The sequence below is a fragment of the Rosa rugosa genome, chromosome 2 (assembly GCF_958449725.1).
Source record: "Rosa rugosa chromosome 2, drRosRugo1.1, whole genome shotgun sequence".
NCBI classification, from domain to species: domain Eukaryota; kingdom Viridiplantae; phylum Streptophyta; class Magnoliopsida; order Rosales; family Rosaceae; genus Rosa; species Rosa rugosa.
In genome coordinates, this window is record NC_084821.1 from 39,943,391 (window position 1) to 39,964,287 (window position 20,897).

General features: G+C 38.4%; 1 protein-coding gene and 1 pseudogene across 2 annotated transcripts; one reads left to right on the top strand and one right to left on the bottom strand.

Annotated features, from left to right (window-relative positions):
• Positions 1-2,216: 2,216 nt before the first annotated feature.
• LOC133730735 (uncharacterized) lies at positions 2,217-4,223 on the bottom strand (annotated as a pseudogene).
• Positions 4,224-11,201: 6,978 nt separating this feature from the next.
• LOC133733604 (uncharacterized) lies at positions 11,202-16,687 on the top strand. Of its 2 annotated transcripts, none has more exons than XM_062161241.1 (5): positions 11,202-11,386; positions 11,484-11,651; positions 13,430-14,875; positions 15,878-15,958; positions 16,194-16,687. In XM_062161241.1, the coding sequence occupies exons 3-4, from the start codon at positions 13,578-13,580 to the stop codon at positions 15,921-15,923; spliced, it is 1,344 nt and encodes a 447-aa protein (XP_062017225.1). In that variant the 5' UTR covers positions 11,202-11,386; positions 11,484-11,651; positions 13,430-13,577; the 3' UTR covers positions 15,924-15,958; positions 16,194-16,687. The 2 variants fall into 2 exon arrangements, with proteins under 2 accessions (XP_062017225.1, XP_062017226.1); XM_062161242.1 differs by having other exon boundaries at positions 11,517-11,651.
• The last annotated feature ends 4,210 nt before the right edge of the window (positions 16,688-20,897 follow it).

A 20,897-nucleotide genomic window follows, 5' to 3' on the forward strand; every position in this document is an offset into this window, starting at 1 on the left:
AGCGTTCCAGCGAGCCAGATCTCGCGCTCGCGGTTCGCGATACCATGAGAGCTCCGCCGCGTTGATGGTGGTGGGCTAATGCCCTATTTTGGCTCTGTGCGGATGCGCGCCCCAGCTAGTGAAATCTCCAGGCGTTCTTCTGAGGACCGGAATGGGTCGTCGAATGGGCAGACCATAGAGGGCAAGAGCGTCGTCTGGGATGGAATCTCGCAGTGTGGGCGTCTGAGAAGCAGAGGTCTCTGGACGTTGGTATGGATGCGACAGCGGGCACCGATGCTGGTTCCCCAAGTATGGGCGGCCTTCTCGTTGATCTCCTCCTCCTGATCGATGATCATTTTCTTGGGCGGAGTCATTTCTGGGTTTCTGTGAGAAGATGTAGGGAATAAGAAGGTTTCTGGGTTTAGGAGACTGGAAGAGTTTCTGATGTGACAGGTTCGAAGTGGCTGCGGGATTTAAATAAGAGATTTTGTGAGGGAAACGATACGACGAAAAGACGTTTTGCAAAGCGAATGGACGCGAGCTTCATTAATGGTCTCGTTTCGATCATCGAGCGAGTCGTTTAAGTCCCCTTCAATCAGTTACATTTTTGCGGGCCTGATTTCGGGGCCTGGGGGGCAATGTTTGAGCCCAAAAGTATTTTTGGCAAGATCCTTTTAGGGGATTTAGCACAGTGGGCCGATACCTGCGGCCCAAAAATAAGCCTACTTGGGTTTGGGTTATAGCTTCACCCATTCCAAGATCCATAAGGAAAACGAGCCCTTATTGGAATCAAGTAGCCGAGATTGAATAGGAAACTTCAATCAATAATCCTTCTATGACAAGGAACAGTCGAAACCCTAGGTATAAATACCAAGTTTCAAGGACGAATTACACACAACTCTTCAATCAATCAAACAGATTATCAAAGCCTCTCCGGAGCAAACCTACTTGCAACCTAGTTGCAAACCAGCGAAGCAAGGGTAGCGCCCTCGCAACCCAGCGAAGCTAAAGTCACGCTTTAGCAAACCCTGTGCTTTCTCCCAACTTCCCAGTGATTGCTCTGCTTAGTCTACAACACTAAGTATCGATTCGGTGAACGCAAGAGACCACAACCAAAGCCCTTACCCGTAAGGCAAAAAGTCCTTTTCCGGAAGGCAGAGAAAAGAACCTTGTGACGAGGTTGGTGCTCTCCTCGTCCACAGCGTTTGATCAAGAAGTCAGGTCAAGGGACTCCCCGAAGACTGCACCCCACGGTGCTGGCACGCTCGTGCACTCAAAAGAGACAGTTTGCACCCAGATTGGTTTTGGAGCCAAACAACACTCACAGACAATATTGAACTTGGAACTTACCCTTCAACTCCACCAACACAATCAAAATGATCGACAAGATGATAGTTATAAGAATTAAGAAGTCGAGTAGGTGATTGCATTCTTGGAGGAACTAAGTGACTGCACATATATACAAGTAAATCTGAGTGGTTGTTGGAACAAGAAAGTAAAAGCAGAAGTGCATAACTAAGAAGGCTAAAACTCAGATCTTGATTCAGGAGCATATTTCACAGTAAGTTTAACAAGAAGTTGAAAAAGTAAATTCATGTTTTATTGTAACTCTTGTGGTAATTGCATATGTGATCACAAGAAGGTAGAAACTACATAATATAAACGAACAGACCAAAGAAAATGCAAAGTTAAAGTTGATACACTGGGCCAAATCAAATATTGAAGTCATAATACAGTTTTATATTCACAGTTATAAGCATAGTTGAACAGTATGTAAAATAAATAAATAAATAAAATAAAAACCTAACATATTCCTCTGATTCAATAATACTACATTGTAGAAACTAGAAAGGACATACCTGACTACTTTCAAGGAGCACATTGAGTGGAATTTCTTATATTTACATCTCTTGACACAAAGGGAGGGGATCTGGTCCCACGCGTGTCTTGGAATAACCTTGTCCGTAACTCTAGTTCCAGAATTACGAGAAACAACAAATGATGTGACTGCAGATGGCCATTGATGTACAGGGACATCATTATTTTCTAACAAGGGTCTCTGCCACCATTCCAACTCAGAAGAGATTCAGTGGACCTCGCAGAAAACAATAGCTACCAATATAGGTTATGACATTTGCTAATCACGAAAAATTTAGGGGCCTTGAAATTTGAGCCAATATGATTCTCTTACAAGCCAAAACCAGTTGCTTTTCTGCAATCACATTTTGAACGAACTTCTACTGCTTTTCCCTAAAATTTGCATTCACGGCCGAGTCTATTCTCCTTGCCAATGCTTCAGCTGCTCCAATAGTGTTGGACGGTCTATACCCTAGTAGTTCAATCTTTGGTTCGTAGTGTAAGTCCAGCAGACACATAAAATCTGTTATAGTTTCCGAGCCAACTGGTATTCCTCTGTTCATCAGCTGCTTCAAATCGTCCACAGGAAGATTAAAATTTTTCATTGCCTATATATGAATTGGCAGCACATAAATATTTGGCAGTAAATACACTTTAATTCTACAACGAAAGAGAATATACACAAAAACTCTGATGAAAGTTACATACAGCCTCTAGTGGTCCAGAAAAAGATGGGTGAGAGAGGTCCAACTCTGCACTGATGCGTTCTTCATTCACCTAAAGTGAGGAACAAAAAAGATCAGAAATATATCCTAGTGCAGAAAGTGTATTCTCTTTTTGGCTTGTATCTAATTTTGACCTCAAAGAATACTAGCAAGCAACCTTCATTTAATGCAAAGTTATATATTGTATGTGCTGCATACCTGAAGCTTTGATATTCCCTGAAGTGTGCTTTTGTAGGCAAGAACAGAATGCCTTAATCCTAAATCCATGTTCCTCAAAACAGATGAGTCGATCAAGTCTCGCTGTAAGTACATAAACATAGTAAAGATATCATTTCCAAGAACAGTCAAAGAAACCATATTTCCCAACAAATCATAACCGGTATATATAACAAATTGCTATATGGAAGTAAGTTGGCAGATACATTCCTTTGGAGTGTTATTCTTGCAACTTATAAAACCTTAAGGACTTGCAGGGAACAGAAACAAGTTGAAAGGAAAACTGAAGTTCTTTTTAGCTGCAAACATGAAATAGGCAACTTCATGCTCGGGTGATAAAGATTGGCATTAGCCACACCAAGATTGCCTTTGCTGTTTTCATAATCAATAGGGTTTACTTTCTGAGGCATTGTTGATGAACCAACCTCACCGTCCTTAGTTATCTGAGCAAATTTTTAACACAAAATAGTCATTTTGATCTCTTGTTTAAAAGGAAAACAATGTTTTCAATGTCACATTATCAAGACTCTCACCTGCTTAAAGTAACATAGGGATTAAAATTCAATCCAAGAGATGCTACAAACTCTTAAGCAACTCGGGGCCAATTAATATTAGGATATGCAACAAGATGAGTGTTGTAATTTCCAGCAGCACCAAAAAATTTCCCCATTATTGCCACCGAAGAGATCTCTTTCCTTTCTCTCCTAATCTCACAGCAAAAGTTGCCATTTCTTTCCCCACAGTTGGTGCATCAGGCTACAAGATGATAAAGATTCAAATAAATGCATTAAGAGGTATAAATGCAAGTCAAAGAAAATTATGACAAAAAAGCATGGTTGATTTACAAAAGTTAACTCTACAAAAAGGTCAAAGAGGAAGTGTACAGGCAATAGAAATGAAAACCTGGTTTCCTAAACCAAGTCTAAAGGAATTTCAGTGCATGCAAGAAGCCTGAATATGAGCATTGTACGAGACCCCCTAGGAATATGAGCATTGTCCTTGGCCATATTACATAGAGCCTGAATCAAATCATCTATGAAAGGGAGTACGACATTGTTCATGGCTCCTTCTAGCATTAATGCATGGGCAAGATTGTTGATATCCTCAGATGTGCAAGCAAAATGGAAAAATTCAAGCACCTTCAAAAACAAAACAGAGGATAAACGTTCAAAACAAAAAGCTATAAATTTGAATGATGTAAGTTAGAAGGAACAGTTTGTTTCGCATTTATAGAACCCAATAAAGCGAGTTTCAACCTTAGCTATTTCTTCCTGCAAACTCGCATCTCTATTTGAAGAAGTACTCCACCACTTTCACATCATGGTTGGTCTCTTTCTCAATCTTCTTTATTTGTAGTGCATCACTGATGCTAAATCCCTCAATCTGTTCTTGTAAATATGACTGAGCATTTTCACTAAAGCTAGGTAGCTCTGTGATTTGAAGAATTTGTGAACAGCCATTTCAAAATCTAAGCCATAACAGCCATTCCAGGAATCAGTTCTTGTAATGTTTCTGTGATGCAACCATTACAATACTGAAGCTTCACGCGAAATCTAACATCCCAATTTAAAAAAAAAATAATAATCAGTTAAACTGTTACCATCACCTTCCAACTTGCAAAATACACGAAAAACAGGCAACATTGGTCAGAAATAAATAAAAGCATACACGGTTTTTTGAGCTTTGAAATAAAAATGGCCCCGAGTCTATGCCCAAAATGACAATTACAGCAAAATATCTCAGTAGCCAACTATATCAAAAGCAAAACATGAAGATAGTAAAGCAAAGTAATGAGTACTAGTTATGCTGGGAAAGAAAATGAAAAAGTACAGCAAAGTAATTTCAGAAGCTTAGAATTGAAGACCAAAAAGAGTAGATTGGTCCTCATAATTCCATGTTTGCACATACCAATCAATTCCATCTTCAAATGTAAATGAAAATTGCAGCTATTCATTCTAGCGGTCATGCCCATATTGGCTTCCCCACACTTGTAAGATTCCCACTCAAGCCGGTTCATTCTAAACCTTCACTTCACACTATATCTTTCATAACTTTTATTTGGGTCATGAACACATTGGGCCAGACCTAATTGTTTGATAAAACAGGGTAAGTGGCCCACCAGCCCCAAACATGTTAATATAGTTGGAAATGCGGAAGCCAAAGAAATTACAAACCGAAAAAAAGAAAGTGCATAGCAGCAGATGTCCTATAGATCTAAATTTTCGTTAAAGAGCAAGAGCAAGAGCAGGGATGTGGATGAAGAAGACAAGGTGGAAAAAGGGAGAAAAGAGACTATTCAGTGCTCTTTCTTGGTGGCTGCAGGGAAGTGATTGACGAGCACTCTGCACCAGGAAAATAAGGCCTTCATTCTCGACGATGATCGCTCTCTATACCTCTGCTTCGGTGACTATGAAGAGGGCAACAAGGTCTCTTACACCATTCTATCACTCAGCTAGCTTGCGCGAACTGTTTTCTGCTTCATCTTCTCCACGGAAATTACAGCTGGTTACTAAGTTATCCGGCGATGGTCTTCCCCGTTATATGGGTTGCGGCGTTTGGGGCTCCAAAATTCTCTCAGGGGTGGCGCAAAACCGGGTTATTTGCATAGTCCGGCACGAGGGCTCCCCATTACTGGGTGTTTCAAGCATCACCAAGTCAGAAAGATCTACTGTTTTGAGACTACGGAAGAGACTCAAGTACCAGTGCCGCTCTCGAAGAAGATGCTGAATGGGAACATCCAACCCGGTTGGTGGAGGTGGACAACAAATTATACGTTATCGGTACATCATTATCCTCTTTTGAGATGTTTGATGGCAATGATTGGTCTGAACTGGCACCACCTCCAATCATATACTATTTTTGTTATCCCTTAATTTATACACACAAACCCAGCTTGTCGATTCGATATATATTATGCAGTTGCAGGCACAAATATATTGGTTTCTGATGGTGCTTCAAGCTTTCGCTTTGAGACAGCTGACCCCAACCAAGGTTGGAGAAAACTAATGTCGGTCGAGCAATTCTGTTTTTAGGGCACATGTTTAGTTGTGAATGACGGTAAACAATTTGTGCTTTTCACATTCCAACCTTCCGATGGTCAGCACATATCAGTGCATCTGATTTCATATGACTTCAATAGATTTACACAAGACTACATTCAAGTGCAGCTGCCTTCGTACTTAATGGAATGCAAAGGTGATCGTCTTGGTGATTTTTCATTACCCAATTATCGGCTGGTACACCTAGCAGATAACACCATTTTCCAATCATTAAAACTCAATCGAATTCAAGAAATAGTGATACCATCATGTAGAGCGTGATGAGGAGGTCGAGTTTCATACCTCATGCATCCGAAATGGTGGCCGGAAGTGGTCGAAGAACAGCCGGAAAAACACGAAGCTTTCCGGTTTTGATTTTCTTTCCACAGTTGCCGGCTGGACGATCTGACCTCAGAAAGACATCGGCGACAAGGAGAGGAAGCTATTGATACTAGCGCGCCGTCGTGATGTGGCCGGACGGAAAAGTTCTGATCGGGTCGTCTTCTCAGGTCACCGGGTTGACAAAATGGGTCACGTGTTCTGAAGATTTCTTGAGGGTTCTGGGTCGTCTGATATGATCTGGGACTTATATTGTCATACCCCGTACCCAAAAATCTTAAATTGTTACTATTTACTGCTAGTAAAAGACGTTACTTCTGGGGTTTACGTATTACATTTTAGTGGACGAAGAGTTGACTTTTTCTTTGACCCGATAATTTGGAAATTTTTCTTGTGGATGTTATAGAACACGTCAAACCGAGTTTGTAGACACGTAGTTTGCTTAAATCGGAGTTACGACGGAAAAGTTGTGATCCAAATACTATTCCTAGCTTGGGGTTATTTAGGGGTTTTCATTTTTGGGAGGAGAGAGAAAATTATCCGAACACGCCGTACGGACCCGAGCTTCGACTTCCGGCGATTCCTTCATCGTCCGACCACCACAGGACACGCCACCGACCATAAAACACTTCTCTCTTCCTCCTCTTCCATCTCTGGGTAACCTTGTTTTGAGAGAATTGAAATGACAAGTTTCAGATCGGGTTTTTGTGTTCTTGGTTAGGTTTCTGATTTCCGGCTGTTTTCGACAGGAAATTTTTGTGGGTTTGGTTGCTGGTGAGGTGCTGAACACATTCCTAACCTTTTTGCAGCTCGATTTGGCCAGTGGAGAAAGAAATCAAAGGTGAACAGTGGCTCCAGAGTTCCTTGCTTTTAGGTTGATTTCCGGTCAATTTGCTTCGAATTGGTTGTTGTTGCAGGTATAAATGTTGTTGGGCTTGTTGTGGAGGTTGATGCTTGGTCGGATATGGGTGTTGGTGCGGTGGCACGTGAAACCCACGCGTTGCCACTAGTGGTGGCACGTGGTGGCGCATGCAGCCACCCAAAAATGCGTAGTTTCAATTTGTTAATCATACCTTGTGTTGGGATTCGTTGACTACCCTTGTTATCATGAAATTTCAATGTTTAGACGTTGCTTAAGATTTTTGAGATTGGAATTATTGGATATGTATAATTTTGTTGAGAACTAGAATTAGTGAATTGTTAAGAGAGGATTTTGGAAATAGTCAAATCGTTAAGAATAATGGATTTTGAGTCGGATTTTAGGGGAATTGATGAGTGAGTGAGTTGTTAGGTTCGAGAAAGAAATTGTCGATTTTAAATTATTCCCCTTTTTTATTTATTTATACGCTGCCAAATTGTACAGGACGAACTGAGCCCTTGAGCGAGGAGGACCCCGACAGTCAGCAGGAATAGCTGCGAGGCTCACCTGTGAGTGGACTTTTGATTTTAATTAAATTATGCATGCAGTATTGATTTTTGAGAATGAGATTGATTTGTGACGTGGAAATAAATTTTTATGCAAATGTGATTCTTGTTTTGAAAGAAAAGAGTTTTAAAAGGAATGATTTGGTAAGAAAGCTATTATCGGTGCATGCCCATGTTACCTGGTCGGCAGTCCCCTCCAGGTAATAGTCTGGTCAACAGTTTCCTCCAGACAATATTCCGGTCGGCAAACCCCTCCAGTGCGTCATCTGCTCGGCAGTCCCCTCCAAATGGCATGAGGTAGTTAGTCGGCAGTCCCCTGTAACTACCTGCGGTTAGTCGGCAGTCTCCTCTAACCACGGCCTCCTAGATCCTAGTCGGCAGTCCCCTCTGATGCGTCATCTGGTCGGCAGTCCCCTCCAGATGGCATAAGTTGATTAGTCAGCAGCACCCTCTAGTCAGTGAATGTTTTACACGGAAAGGTTGATTTTAAAGGAAGTGAATTTGGAATATTTCATAAAATGGATTGCATGCCAGATTTCAAGAATGAGAAAATGGGAAAGCATTTCAGCTAGTTATTTTTGTAAATTACTTTATTTTTGTTTACTCACACTAATGATTTTTTTTAAATGCTTTTCGCTGGGCCTTTCGGTTTCTAAATGCCCAGATTTTAGATTTATCGAGGTCGTGTCCAGGAAAGTGAGGTCTAGGATCCAGCGCTTCCGTTTAACCGTAGGTTATCATTTAACCTACCGATGTATGATATCGGCTTAATTTCGTAGTACTGCTCTGATAACCACTTTAAATTGGAGAAATGTTAATATTTGAGTGTTTGGATATTATCGTTGTGCTAAGGTGAAATTGTACTTGGAATGTAAAATATACCTGGAATGTAAATATTTGGAATATTTATTTGGTTGTGAGGTCAGTTGAGTTTCATGTCCAGGTTTTGTAAACTTTGGGTAGTCCATTTTAGAGGAGGTTCTGCCTTTTTTTCGGTAAAACTTCACTAAGGTGGCCCCGCAGGCTTAGTTCAGGTTTTAGGATGAAATCTGGGTCGGGTTATGTCATATATAATTCTCTTCAATGAATTTTAACTGCTATGATGAAGAGTATGACGAGTAGTGGCCGGGAATTAGGGCAAATCGTTAACCCAGAATTGAGGCAAATCGCTTGGACGATGATGAGTAGTAGTGGCCGGGAAAGTGCATGTGTCATGTGTCAAGCAGCGGCAAGCTAAGGAGCAGAGAACATGGGTGCCCTGAGCAAATTTCTGGGTCCCAGATCATTATGCTGGTGGTTGTTGTTGTGGTGATGGTGGTGGTATTTGTTTTCGTGGTGGTTGGGCGCCGGAGGATGGTAGTACTTGCGACAGATCTTGGGGCAATTGGAGTGAAACCTGGCGGCCATTCTGACTCCTTGATCCAAAAACTGCACTAATTCATACCCATCTTCGCCAGAGATGGTCAGAGATAGAGACGAAACGAGAAGAGTTGAAGATAGGGCTGTCACTTGGTCGATTTTAATTGGCTATAGGTATTACCAACTTCAAAACCAAAACTTTCGATTTCAAAACTGAGCTATCAATTACCAATCAAAATTATCGGTTTCTAGACATATCTACCAAATTCGGTATTACAAACTTAAGAACAACTAATTTTTTGTAATATAAATTACAATGAACAATACTATATTTTTCAATTTTATAGTCGTAAACCTTGTAATTTTCTATTTATTATAGCTTTCTTTTATACATATGACATCAAGTATTAACAATTTTTAATAAAACTAGGTTATTTAACAATCTTTGACCATATTACTTAAAGTACATGTACTATTAATGTAGTAATGTTCATACTATTATGAGATTTTTTTATATTTATTTCTTAATATACATGTATGAGTATTGAAAACTATAATATATAAAGCTAATATTTAGATAATCGGTAGATTCAGTGTTTACTAAAATCAAACCAATTTTTTTGGTAATTTTCGATTTCGGTTTTATCAGTCTCGGTTACGAAAAGATATCTTTCAGTACTTGAGATGTATGATTGATATGGGCTTGTTCTATCCCTACAGAGAGATGATGGATTCAGACCCATCACACACCAGGAACGCCGCCAACACTGGCCTGCGTCCACTATCCTCATCCCAAAATGATAAGCGTTTTGAAATGTTTTGCTGATATTGGGTATCTCTCTGACCCACACAAAGGTCATTCCCAAACTGCTTAAGTGTTCACCATGAGTAAAGACCATGATATCTTGGAGTTCTATGGAACAGACTCTAGTCGCTATATCTTCGAACAATGCAGAGATCATTGCTTTTCACGAAGTGGTTCGTGAATGTATATGGATTGGATCCATAATTACGCATGTTCGAAAAATTGTGGTTTGAAGTCTACCACAGATGAGCCTACGAGCATTTAGGATAATGCTGATTGTTTTGAACAAATGAAGCAAGGCTACATCAAAAGCGACAACACCAAGGATAATCAGCAACAACAGACTCTCCTCAAGATCAAAGTGAACTAGGTTCAATCTGAGTACAGTGTGGTAGGCTTGCTCACTAAGTCATTGCCTAAATTCCACTTTCGAGGAACATGTTGGTAGCATCGTTTGCAAAAGTTATCCGAACTCTCATGACCGTTGTCATCAGGGGGAGATGCAGACATTAGGGGGAGATGTCTACATGTATGGTCTCAAAACGTGAAGGGTATGTTGTACTCTTTTTTCCCTTCGACCGAGGTTATTTTTGTCTCACTGAGTTTTTGTTACTCGGCAAGGTTTTTAGCTAGGCAATGAGAGAAGCACCGCGTTTGGGCGACACAAGGGGGAGTGTTCAAGTAAATCCCTATTTTGTGTCTGGCCCAAACTCTAAGTTACTTGACATAGTGGTAATATGGTTTAATTAGAAGAATCTAGAGATTCCTATTGAATGTATGATTACCTTTCCTTGTATGATTCAGATTCTATGCATTGTAATCTTCTATATAAAGAGACCCCTATTATCAATGAGAATACACAACGATTTTCTCTCCATTCCTGTTTCTCTAAAACATAAAGCTAATATTTAGATAATTGGTAGATTCAGTGTTTACTAAAATCAAACCAATTTTTTTGGTAATTTTCAATTTCGGTTTTATCAGTCTCGGTTATGAAAAAATTGGTTTACCAAACCTAAAACATCGGTTGGTATTCGGTCGGTTTGGTAATTACCAAATCAAGTGGAAGCCCTAGTTGAAGGCAAAGAGGAACTAAGAAAGAATAACTGAGGGGGCAAAAAAAAGAATACAGGGTAAATTGGTCATTTTATGATGAAAATATGCCTGTTACCAGCTTCCGTAACAAAGCTAACGGCCTTAGGTACATATATTCGGTCGGGTACGAATCTCAGGTACCGTTATGACATTTCTGAAACTTGATGTACTGAAATTTATAAAATAGGATAATTCATGTACCATTTGAATCAATTTTCCTAAATTAAAACTTTTCGTATGTTAAATAGTAAGCGTGAGATTTTTTTTTTTTTGAAAGAAACTACGTGGATTTATTTGAGTCGGGATTTATTTGAGTCGTGATCGAACACATTGGGCCATGATATAAATTAAAACACATCTTCATAAATGATGTCTCTCAAAATAAAAAAATTCTTCATAAATGATACTTTTATTTTTTGAAAAAGAATGACTTGCGATTCTGCTTCTTTGCTTGAGTTGGACAGAGAGTGATAGAGCGAGAGAGAGAGAGAGAGAGAGAACACGGGTCCGGGAAGAGGAGGAGGAAGATGTATATGGATAATATCTGGGTAATTGTTTTTCAATTCGTGCTTTTTGCCAGTTTTTCCTAATCGATTAAAGGGTTGGTTTTTGTGGATTTATGGTTTAATTCACAATTTATTTCAGGTCGTCGGATATTATATTTAATCGATTTCTCAGGCTTTCAACTTTGTGCTTTAGCACCGTTTTGGCTTCTCATAGTGTCACATACACTTTGCAACTGGATTGGGCTTTGCAGAAAAACACAAGGAGACCAACAAGATTCCAGAAGCTCCAGGGCTTCATCCGTCTCAGGTATTAAGATTTAGGGCACACCATGAGTTTTAATTCAATCCCAATTTTAAACCCAATAACTCATTTAATTGTTTCATGAAAATTGCGGGAAGAATTGTTAGAAATGCATACATGATTTCTCAATAGCTAAAGTATTGTAATTTAGGGCTCAGTTTTACTTCCTCAAATTCAAAATTTGACTTCAATGACATGAAAACTCAAGATTTATGTTTGTACTGATTATTGATACTTTGATAGTCTCTTACTCTTCTGTTTGAACTCTCTTATCGGATTAAAACATGCTGGATTGATGGAGATAATAATGTCCAATGATTGAGTCGAAGGTTATATTGATATGGGATTTATAAATTTCTTATTGATAAAGTGGATATCCAAGAATTAGCTTTGTAGTGATTCCTACAGCTTCTAATAATTAAAAAAAAAAAGAAGAAACTTCTCTCGTATCTGTTAAACAAATCTTTAGGATAAATGTTTCGGTTTGTATATGCAAGTCTGAGAAAGACTTTAACATTTTGATTGAACTTTCTGATTATGTTGAGTATTTATCTGTGTTGCAATGATACATGTTCAATATACAAATGATTTTATACAAATCTATAGCTGCAGATACATCTGATCAAGTTTCTAGGTGGGAAATAGTGATTTTATATAGTGCGTATTGTATATGGACTGAATTGTATTATCCTTTGTCCATAGTATGAAGGCATTCCTGGAAATACAGTAGCTTCAACATAGCTTAGTCCGCTGGAGTGTCATTAAATGATATATAATATCTGACATATATTACTTAAAACCCGACTCAATTTCAAAACAAAAAAAAAAATTAAATGGTTGATTGCTTTTGGGTGAAATAATGAATACGAAAGAAATCAAGATTATTTAAATTTTTGGCTGTATGGTAGAAATCTGTTTCCAGCCATTAGTACCAAAGATAGCCCTTCATATGGTGTCTTCTGGTAATTGGTGCAAAACCTTGGTGATGTTTAGGTTAAATTTGTGCCTGAAATTGAAGAAATACCTGATGCATATATGTTTTCATTTCCATGGTATGTCTATGAGCCATTTGACCTGCAAAAGCATCATATATTGAATACAACCAGCGGATACTATCATTTCATAATTTAGAAAATCGCAAATCAGAGTTTTGTGTCTGTATGTATATGTACTGCTTTTCAAACCAATGCCAAACCAAAATCTGTAAAGGTAACTCTTCTAATTACCCTGCAGACTCAAAAAAAATTCTGCCTCATATTTCAGCTTCAGTACTTTCCACTATATCCTTTTCTTTTTATCTTCTGAAATCACTTTGGTACTTATCTATGTCTAACTCAGAGCTAAACCTCTGTTTTCTTCCCTCTACGGTTCTGTGCTATGTGGGTGTTCAGAACAAAAATTTGGGTGTTAGAAGTTTACTTCTTTGTTCCAAAGTCAGTTTAATGGTTCATGCCTAGAATTAGTTTTGAAAGTAGAACCAAGAAGCATCTTTCATTTTCAACCGAATACAGAATTACTTGATGGGTGTTTGTAGTTTATTGTGCTCAATGACATTGCCAATTTGATGAAGTTATGTTTTTCGATAAATCATACCATAGAAATTGGTAGAATATGGCGTGTGAAATAATATCTTTTAAGAACTCTCATTGTACCAGTGGAGAGCATAAACTTTATGCTCCAAACTGAATATTATACTTTCTTTTGCTGATTGGAAACACATAAATGCTATGTGTATGTATGTGATTTATTTGTAACTTGTCTTATTTTGACTTTTGGGATTGCAGGGTTTTTGGAGTATATTGGATCTATAGCCTTCTTTGTCCTCTGTCCTCTCTTTTATAGTCTTTCATGGAGAAAAAAAACCGATGCTGCAGGTTTAAGCACTAGTGCAGAACATAAGTGCAGCAGCAAAGAAAGTGCAGAGCAGCAGGAATGTCATATAGATCTAAATTCCTGATAAAGAGCAAGAGCAAGAGCAAGGGTGCCAAGAATGTGGATGAAGAAGACAAGGTGGAGAGAGGAAGAAAAGAGATTATTCAGGGCTCTCTCTTGGTAGCTGCAGGGAAGCGATTGATGGGCACTCTGCGCCAGGAAAAGAAAGCCTTCATTCCGGACGATCATCGCTCTCTATACCTCTGCTTCGGTGAGTACGAAGAGGGCAGCAAGGTGTCCTACACCATTTTATCAGCCAACTTGCACCAATTGTTTTCTGCTGGTTCTTCTCCACGGCAATTGCAGCTGGTGACTAAGTTTTCCGGTGATGGTCTTCCCCGCTTTATGGGTTGCGGCGTTTGGGGCTCCAAAATTCTCCTTGGGGGTGGCGCAAAACCAGCTTATTTGCATTGTCCGAGTCGAGGCCAGCCAGCTAGTGGGTATTTTATGCATCACGAGGTCAGAAAGATATATTGTTTTGAGACTACGGAGGAGACTCAGGTGCCCATGCCGCTCCCGAAGATGTTGAAAGGGAACATTCAACCCTTGCTAGTGGAGGTGAACGGCAAACTCTACGCTCTTGGTAAATCATTACCGTCTTTTGAAATGTTTGACGGCAATGATTGGTCTGAGTTGGCACCACCTCCACACGGAACTTATTTGTGTTATCCCTTTACACACTCAAACCCAGCTTGTCAGTTCGATGTATACTATGCAGTTGCTGGCACAAATATATTAGTTTCTGATGGTGGTTCAAGCTTCCGCTTTGACACAAGTGACCCCGAGCAAGGCTGGAGAAGACTAATGTCAGCCGACCAATTCTCTTTCGACCCATTCTGTTTTAAGGGCACCAGTGTAGTTGTGAATGATGGTAAACAGTTTGTGCTTTTCACATTCCAGCCCTCTGATGGTCAGCATATATCAGTGCATCTGATTTCATATGACTTTGATAGCATCACACAAGACTACAGTCGTGTGCAGCTGCCTCCATACTTGATGGAATACAAGGATGATCGTCTTGGTGATCTTTCATTACCTAATTATCGGCTAGTACACCTAGGAGATAACGCTGTCTGCCTTCTTATGTCTAAACTCCTCCCCAATGGAGTGGATGAGAGGAAGAAGATGATTAGGTGTGTTGAATTCGCAGCATTCACATTCAAAGTCAGAGACAATATTAGACTATCCTTAAAAATCAGATTCCTGCCTCATACCTCAAAGCTCATATATGATGATGACAATGATGATGATATGGACATGGCTTCTAGCGCTGGACAGATGCTTGGTGCCTTCTTGTTGTAAGCAACCTATGATCCTTCCTTTTTGCTGCTTACAGATTCTTTATTAATCTCTCGTTTGCATGCATTTGATGGTTTTATTAGCTTGATTGTGTCTCAATTTTCTCAAAGCTTACATTTAACTTCATCTAGACCAATAAAGGATGATTTTATATTCTAATGTTCTGCCTTCTATGGGCATTGTAGTTTAGTCCTTCCCTAGTGGTATGGCCTTGGGAATGTAGAAACATGATATACATGTGAATTGTTTTTTATTTTTTTGTGGTTACATATGCATTTCTTTTTGCTTCTGGTAACTGTGTGTGAGATAGTTTATTTGCTTGTTATAAAAGAAGTTCGGTTTACTTTCCATTTTGGTGCCATACGGATAGTTAACAGTTGCTAGTTGCAATGAAGGACTAATAATTATTTGAAACTAACTAATGGAAAAGCTGATATGCTCCTAAGGCTTATTCTTAAGACTTGTCCCGGACTCTAGTGTTCTGGCCTAAACTGTACTAAAAATCAACCTATGTTTAGCCTTTTTTGGGATTCAGTAGGATAATGATTTTTTTTTTTAAATTTTATTTTTATTTTCTTAATCAGAAGGATACTCAATCTTACAGGTAAAGAATGCTTTTTGTTTTTCCCAGGAGCTAACAACTCAATATGATAATAGTTGATTCTTTTTTGTCTGTTCGGAATCACTGGTTGATAATTTAATAGAATCATGAGCCCAATAAGCCTCAACAGTCATTTTTAGCTTTATCGTTTGGATCTCCTTTATCAATGGTGAACTCTTTGCTATTTATACAGCTCTAATAAGCCTACAAGTTCTAGTATTGGAATTTCCTGCCTATTTTAAGTTGGCTCTTGGCTGAATGAATATACTTTAGCAAATTGGAAAACTAGCCAATTGGTTTGCTCTATTTGCTCCATTCCTTTTTTGCTTTCATTTTCTTTTCTTTTGGTGGGCAAGAATTGCAAAGGATGTGATCAAGTTCTGTTATTTATTTGCAACAGGGAAAATTCTCAAGTGAACAAGGAGGACCTTGCAGCAGAACATTAGAGTGTAGAAGGAAGATATATGTCACAATGAGGATGGTATGAACCAATTCCATAATTGATGCAAACTTTTTTGTACCTTCAGACATAGATAGTTAGATGACAGAAATGATCTGTTTTGGTCAGTATATATAAGCACAAGATGAAGTGTCTTACTGTTGCTTTCAGGGTCTAAGAACTATCTATACTGATGCTTTTTTGAAACGCATTTTCTTTTCTTTTGGTGGGCAAATTGCAAAGGATTTAGTCAAGATTTGTTGTTTATTTGCAACAGGGAGAACTTTCAAGTGAAGATCAGTCGTAACTCACAAGAGGAGAACCTTGCAGTAGAATAACTATTGGAGTGCACAAGGAAAAGGGTTTCTGTGAGAACTAAAACTTGTATTATCTCTTATCTAATGGAAGCTAATTTAGAGTTAGAAGTATTAAAACTCAATGTCAATAGTTCGCCACTTAAAACAGGTGCGGTTGCCTGCCACGTTGGCTTAGTCTTTGCTTCAGAGGCTGAAGTTCTTGTTTTCAAATGAAGCTTGTAGTGCGTATATGTAAACTATGCATGTTCAGACTTGAGAAATTCTAATCTTAGTAGAGGTGCTACTGGGTAAGGGACACTGTCCTAGTACCTAAAGTTGGTTTCTTACTCCTTTACTATTTTTAGATATTGCTCCACCATGTTAGCTACTTATTCTGTGGTTTACTACTACGTTTAGGTACTTTCTAACTCCTTGCACTCCATCATCTGGTGCATTATCAGTATGGCCTTTTTTATATCTACGATTGTATGCATTTGGTTTGTGTTTCCAATTCAATAAATGATATGTGAGAAATGATTTTAGATTTTTGTCAAAAGAAGAGGAAAAAAAGGAGGTTGTATTATCATTCTCATCAATTCCTTTTTACTAGCATTGAATATGAAGATTATAATGTGAAAACTTAATAGTTTACATGAATAAATAGATGAGATTGATGACCGATACAACACCGTGTACAGCCAACTTATCGTTTCATATATGGTCTAGTCTGCGCTGGTTTATCTAAGTTGACCAAATGCAGTGTTCAACATCGTCATGTCTATCAAGTTTCATCAAATTCTCAACTCGCCTCAAGACCAACAAAGCATAAGGTTTTGAACCTAGTAAAAGAAAAAGTTACAAAGGAAAGACAACAAAGATGACCACTTAACATATGCAAAACTACGTGCAACCAGAAAACTGGTACTATGACCGAAGTGCTTCTTTGCCGCAATAGAACTGGCAAAGGCATTCAAACACCGAGTCAAAACTAGTGTACCGTTGTCACATTTGCATCATCAGTTTCTTGGTATCAGCTCTACAATGTCTGTCAGTGTAGAAATGTTATCCATCCTTCAGCAAAAACTCCTTACAAATTAACCAACAGGGAAAGTTCAGAATTTCCTTCCTCCACGGGAGCATATCGGTCCACATTTCAATGTCAAGTTTCCTGGCCCTTAAAAATCTGCGCCATCCTACATGAAGATAAAACTATATAACTCATGTGCCAAATGGACTGCACAACCTGTTTACATAAAGGCAAAGATTAGTGCAGGATACAACAAGACAGAGGTCAACGGGATGCTGAGAACTGACCAAATTGACGTATGAATGCATTCATTTCAGCAAAGCTACCAAGAATCCCAAGTCCTCTCTGAGAAACCGAGATTATGTACACAAGTGGACTAATTTTCTGATTAAGTAGATGATCCGCTTGCTCTGAGAGTACACAAGGATCCAGACACAATACCAAGCATCTTAGGGAACCTAACCTGACAGAGGTCCAAACTTTGGCATTCTTATCGGGAAATACAATTTGTTTTCTCTGAAAAATGGGAAGTTGAATACTATTATTGCTTCAATTTCTCTGTATTTCTTGTGTTAATCAAGGAATAGAAAAGGGAAAGCATTCAATTAAGTTCCATAGGTACATAAAACTAAGGCCTCGTGTGTTCGCGGATTTGAGGGCTCGGGAAAGGAAAGTTATTCATTTCCTTTGTTTGGTAACCACAAAGTCCAGAAATGCTTTCCTGACATAGGGGAAAGTTGGGGGTAAACTCATTCCACTCCAACTCCATGGGATTGATTTTCCCATCCCATTTCCCAGCATTAATTACAAAAATTTTGGACAATAATACCCCAGCCCAAATACGCTATTGCCAAATTTACCCATCGGAATGTCTTCGAATTCTGAGCCTCTTTCATGCTCACGCATTCGCGCGTCAATTTCGCGCCCTCTATTTCGCACCTCTTTCATCACTTACACACTCAAGCATTCCAAAAAGTTCTTTATCAGAGGAGACGAACTGAATTATCTTCACTCTCTCATTAGTCTCGCACAACAACTTTCATTCAGGTATGTATGATATATAAATCCATTACCTATGTTTTTTTGTGATTGGTATATGATTTGTTTCTTCGTCTTCTTCAGCTTTCATTCGGCTCACTCTTCCTCTGCAATCAGCTTTCTCTCTCCCAAGTAATCAAAGGTCAGGCCCCAATTCTCTAATCTTGTTCATTATACAATTGGGTTGTCTTAGTTTACTTTGGTGTGTTTCTATTTGTTTCTATTTTAAAATAGAAGGGTATTATTGAAACATTGATATATTTTTACTTTCCTTTTCTGCACCAACCAAACATCGGAAGGGAAATCAAATGGTCTTTCCTGGATGTTTTACCAAACACAGGAAAGGAAATCTGACAGGAACTTTAGTTTCCCTTCCCCACGGGAAAGACAAGGGAATTGATTTCCCTTCCATGAATCAAACGAGGCCTAAAAGTTACAAACCCTTTCTTGTCACCATTCAGTCTCCCATTATGCATTGTCAGCAATTTCTCCCTAAGCATTAATGGTCCAACAGTTGGTTCTTAACTATCCACATTAGGGTGTACATCTTCCTTCCTCTTCTTTTTTTTTTAATTTTTTTTTTAATTTTTTTCTGCCAGATAGATACAAAGAATAAAATCTAATATGTGGATCATAGATAGGGTACATACGCACCAATTTTGAGGTGTTGCTTGCTGGAGGATTAAGTTTCATGATTTCTGCTTCAAGTGCCTTCTTCGCTTTATTTAAAGGGATATTTTTCCAATAACAGGATCATCTCTTGCACGAGTAGGATCTATGGAAATCATGTAAATTAAGATTATGGATATGTATATTGTACTCAATATAAAAACATGTTTATTCATTACAGTTAAGATGAAGATTTTTTGTACTTGGTACTAACCTACAACATACATGCTTGATCATGGTACTTCTCCTCCAAGCAATTCTTTAGGCAATCTCTCTTAATGGGGCAGTGTTGATGAAGTGCTTATCATTACTAGATCAAGATCTCTTTATATAGGCATTATAGAACTAGGTACCTCCCATAAAGGATTCCCAGTCCTTTTCCATATAGGCCTAATGAACACATACATGTACAAATATGATTACTCATGATACAGGTAATGGCCATTAAACAAAATGTATCCATAAAGAATCAGGATATGAATCAGAATGTGTCCAATTACTTATTCTGCAAGGAATGTAGCTAAGTTGTTGCATTCCTTTTTGAGTATTGATAAGTCCACATTAATCTTACAGTCTCCCACTTGGACTATCAATACTTAAAGCAACAAGAATGCTACTGCATCAGATTTAGTAACTATGAAGTGCGCACATGGACAAGTCAGAAATTCATAATTCATCCTAAAGCTCAGTCAATTCATAATTCATCATATCAAACTATGAGAAAACAGATGTTTAACAAACCATCAGCACGTCACAACCATATGGTATAGCAACTCATAAATCACAGGAGCAAATGCTTATAATATAAATTTTAACTGAAGTAAGCACATATATGGTCCAACTTAAGGATTTATAAAAGTAGAATCTACATCAGAAATTTTCAAATGAAGCTGACACAAGTGTGATCTGTGTGTGTCTGCAAATAATGCTAGGGCATTGAAAATAACTGTATTACTTGAGTAAATTAACAATATGCAGACCATATAACACAACAACCTAAGTCAAACTTGTTAAAATAAAGCACTGAATAGGAACTTCAAAAGGTTAATGTTATGAATGTATAAAACCCAAAGCATATATTATAAACTGAATAGAAGGCTATAGCAAAGTAATTTTAAACACAACCAAAATCAAAGCCAAAAGAAAAATAGTGCTCCCACTAATCAAGAGAATCAAATTTATTAGGATTCTAGTCATATCAATTCATCCAAATGAACATGAAAGATGATTGTTGGCCGCTATAGTTGTCGGTATCATACTTAAACAAGAGACATTGCATAATTATAACTATACTAAAGCTCACACACAAAAAGACAAATGAAATGAATAGTGCATTGACCATTTTGCCCTTATGTATTTGTCATAATTATCTTTCTGTCCTAGCTTCTTTTTTTCTAACACATTACGACCTCTTTTTTTTTCTTTTTCTTTTTTATTATTTATTTTTTTAATAACATCACAACCTCTTTTACACATGTAGAGTTCAACTGCGTTTTTTTCCACTGCTCCCTCCTATATAGTTGTGAACTTCTCCATCACCAGCATTGCAGAGCGAATTCTTTAATTGATTGGAAACACATAATGATAATAAAAATACCCGCAGCAAAGCGCGGGCCATCTATCTAGTGATATACTAAATTGCGTATGGAGAACTTTTGTTCTTACCTCAGTTTGGAATTTAAGCAAATTATATATCAAAGCCAAAGAAAGTAATTAATAGTCCCATCAGTCAGGACTACGCATGATACACAAACCAATAACCACTTGTTAATGTCTAAAAGTCCGGCGGTAGCTGAACCTTAGTTAACGCTGATCCGGTGAGCGGATCGATACTTGTGATATTTCCAGAGCCTCCGTTACCTGTCAAGTAAAATACAAAGGGCGTTAGAGGGAGACCGCGCTGGGCGGTCTTCGACTCTCCGATGCCTAAGTTAGTCAATGTATTTATGTT

Excerpts from the sequence above, each read along its gene's own strand:
- LOC133733604 (XM_062161241.1), top strand. The coding sequence starts at position 13,578 with ATGTCATATAGATCTAAATTCCTGATAAAGAGCAAGAGCAAGAGCAAG. Across the intron at positions 14,876-15,877 it reads ATGCTTGGTGCCTTCTTGTT|GGAAAATTCTCAAGTGAACA; the intron begins GTAAGCAACCTA and ends TATTTGCAACAG.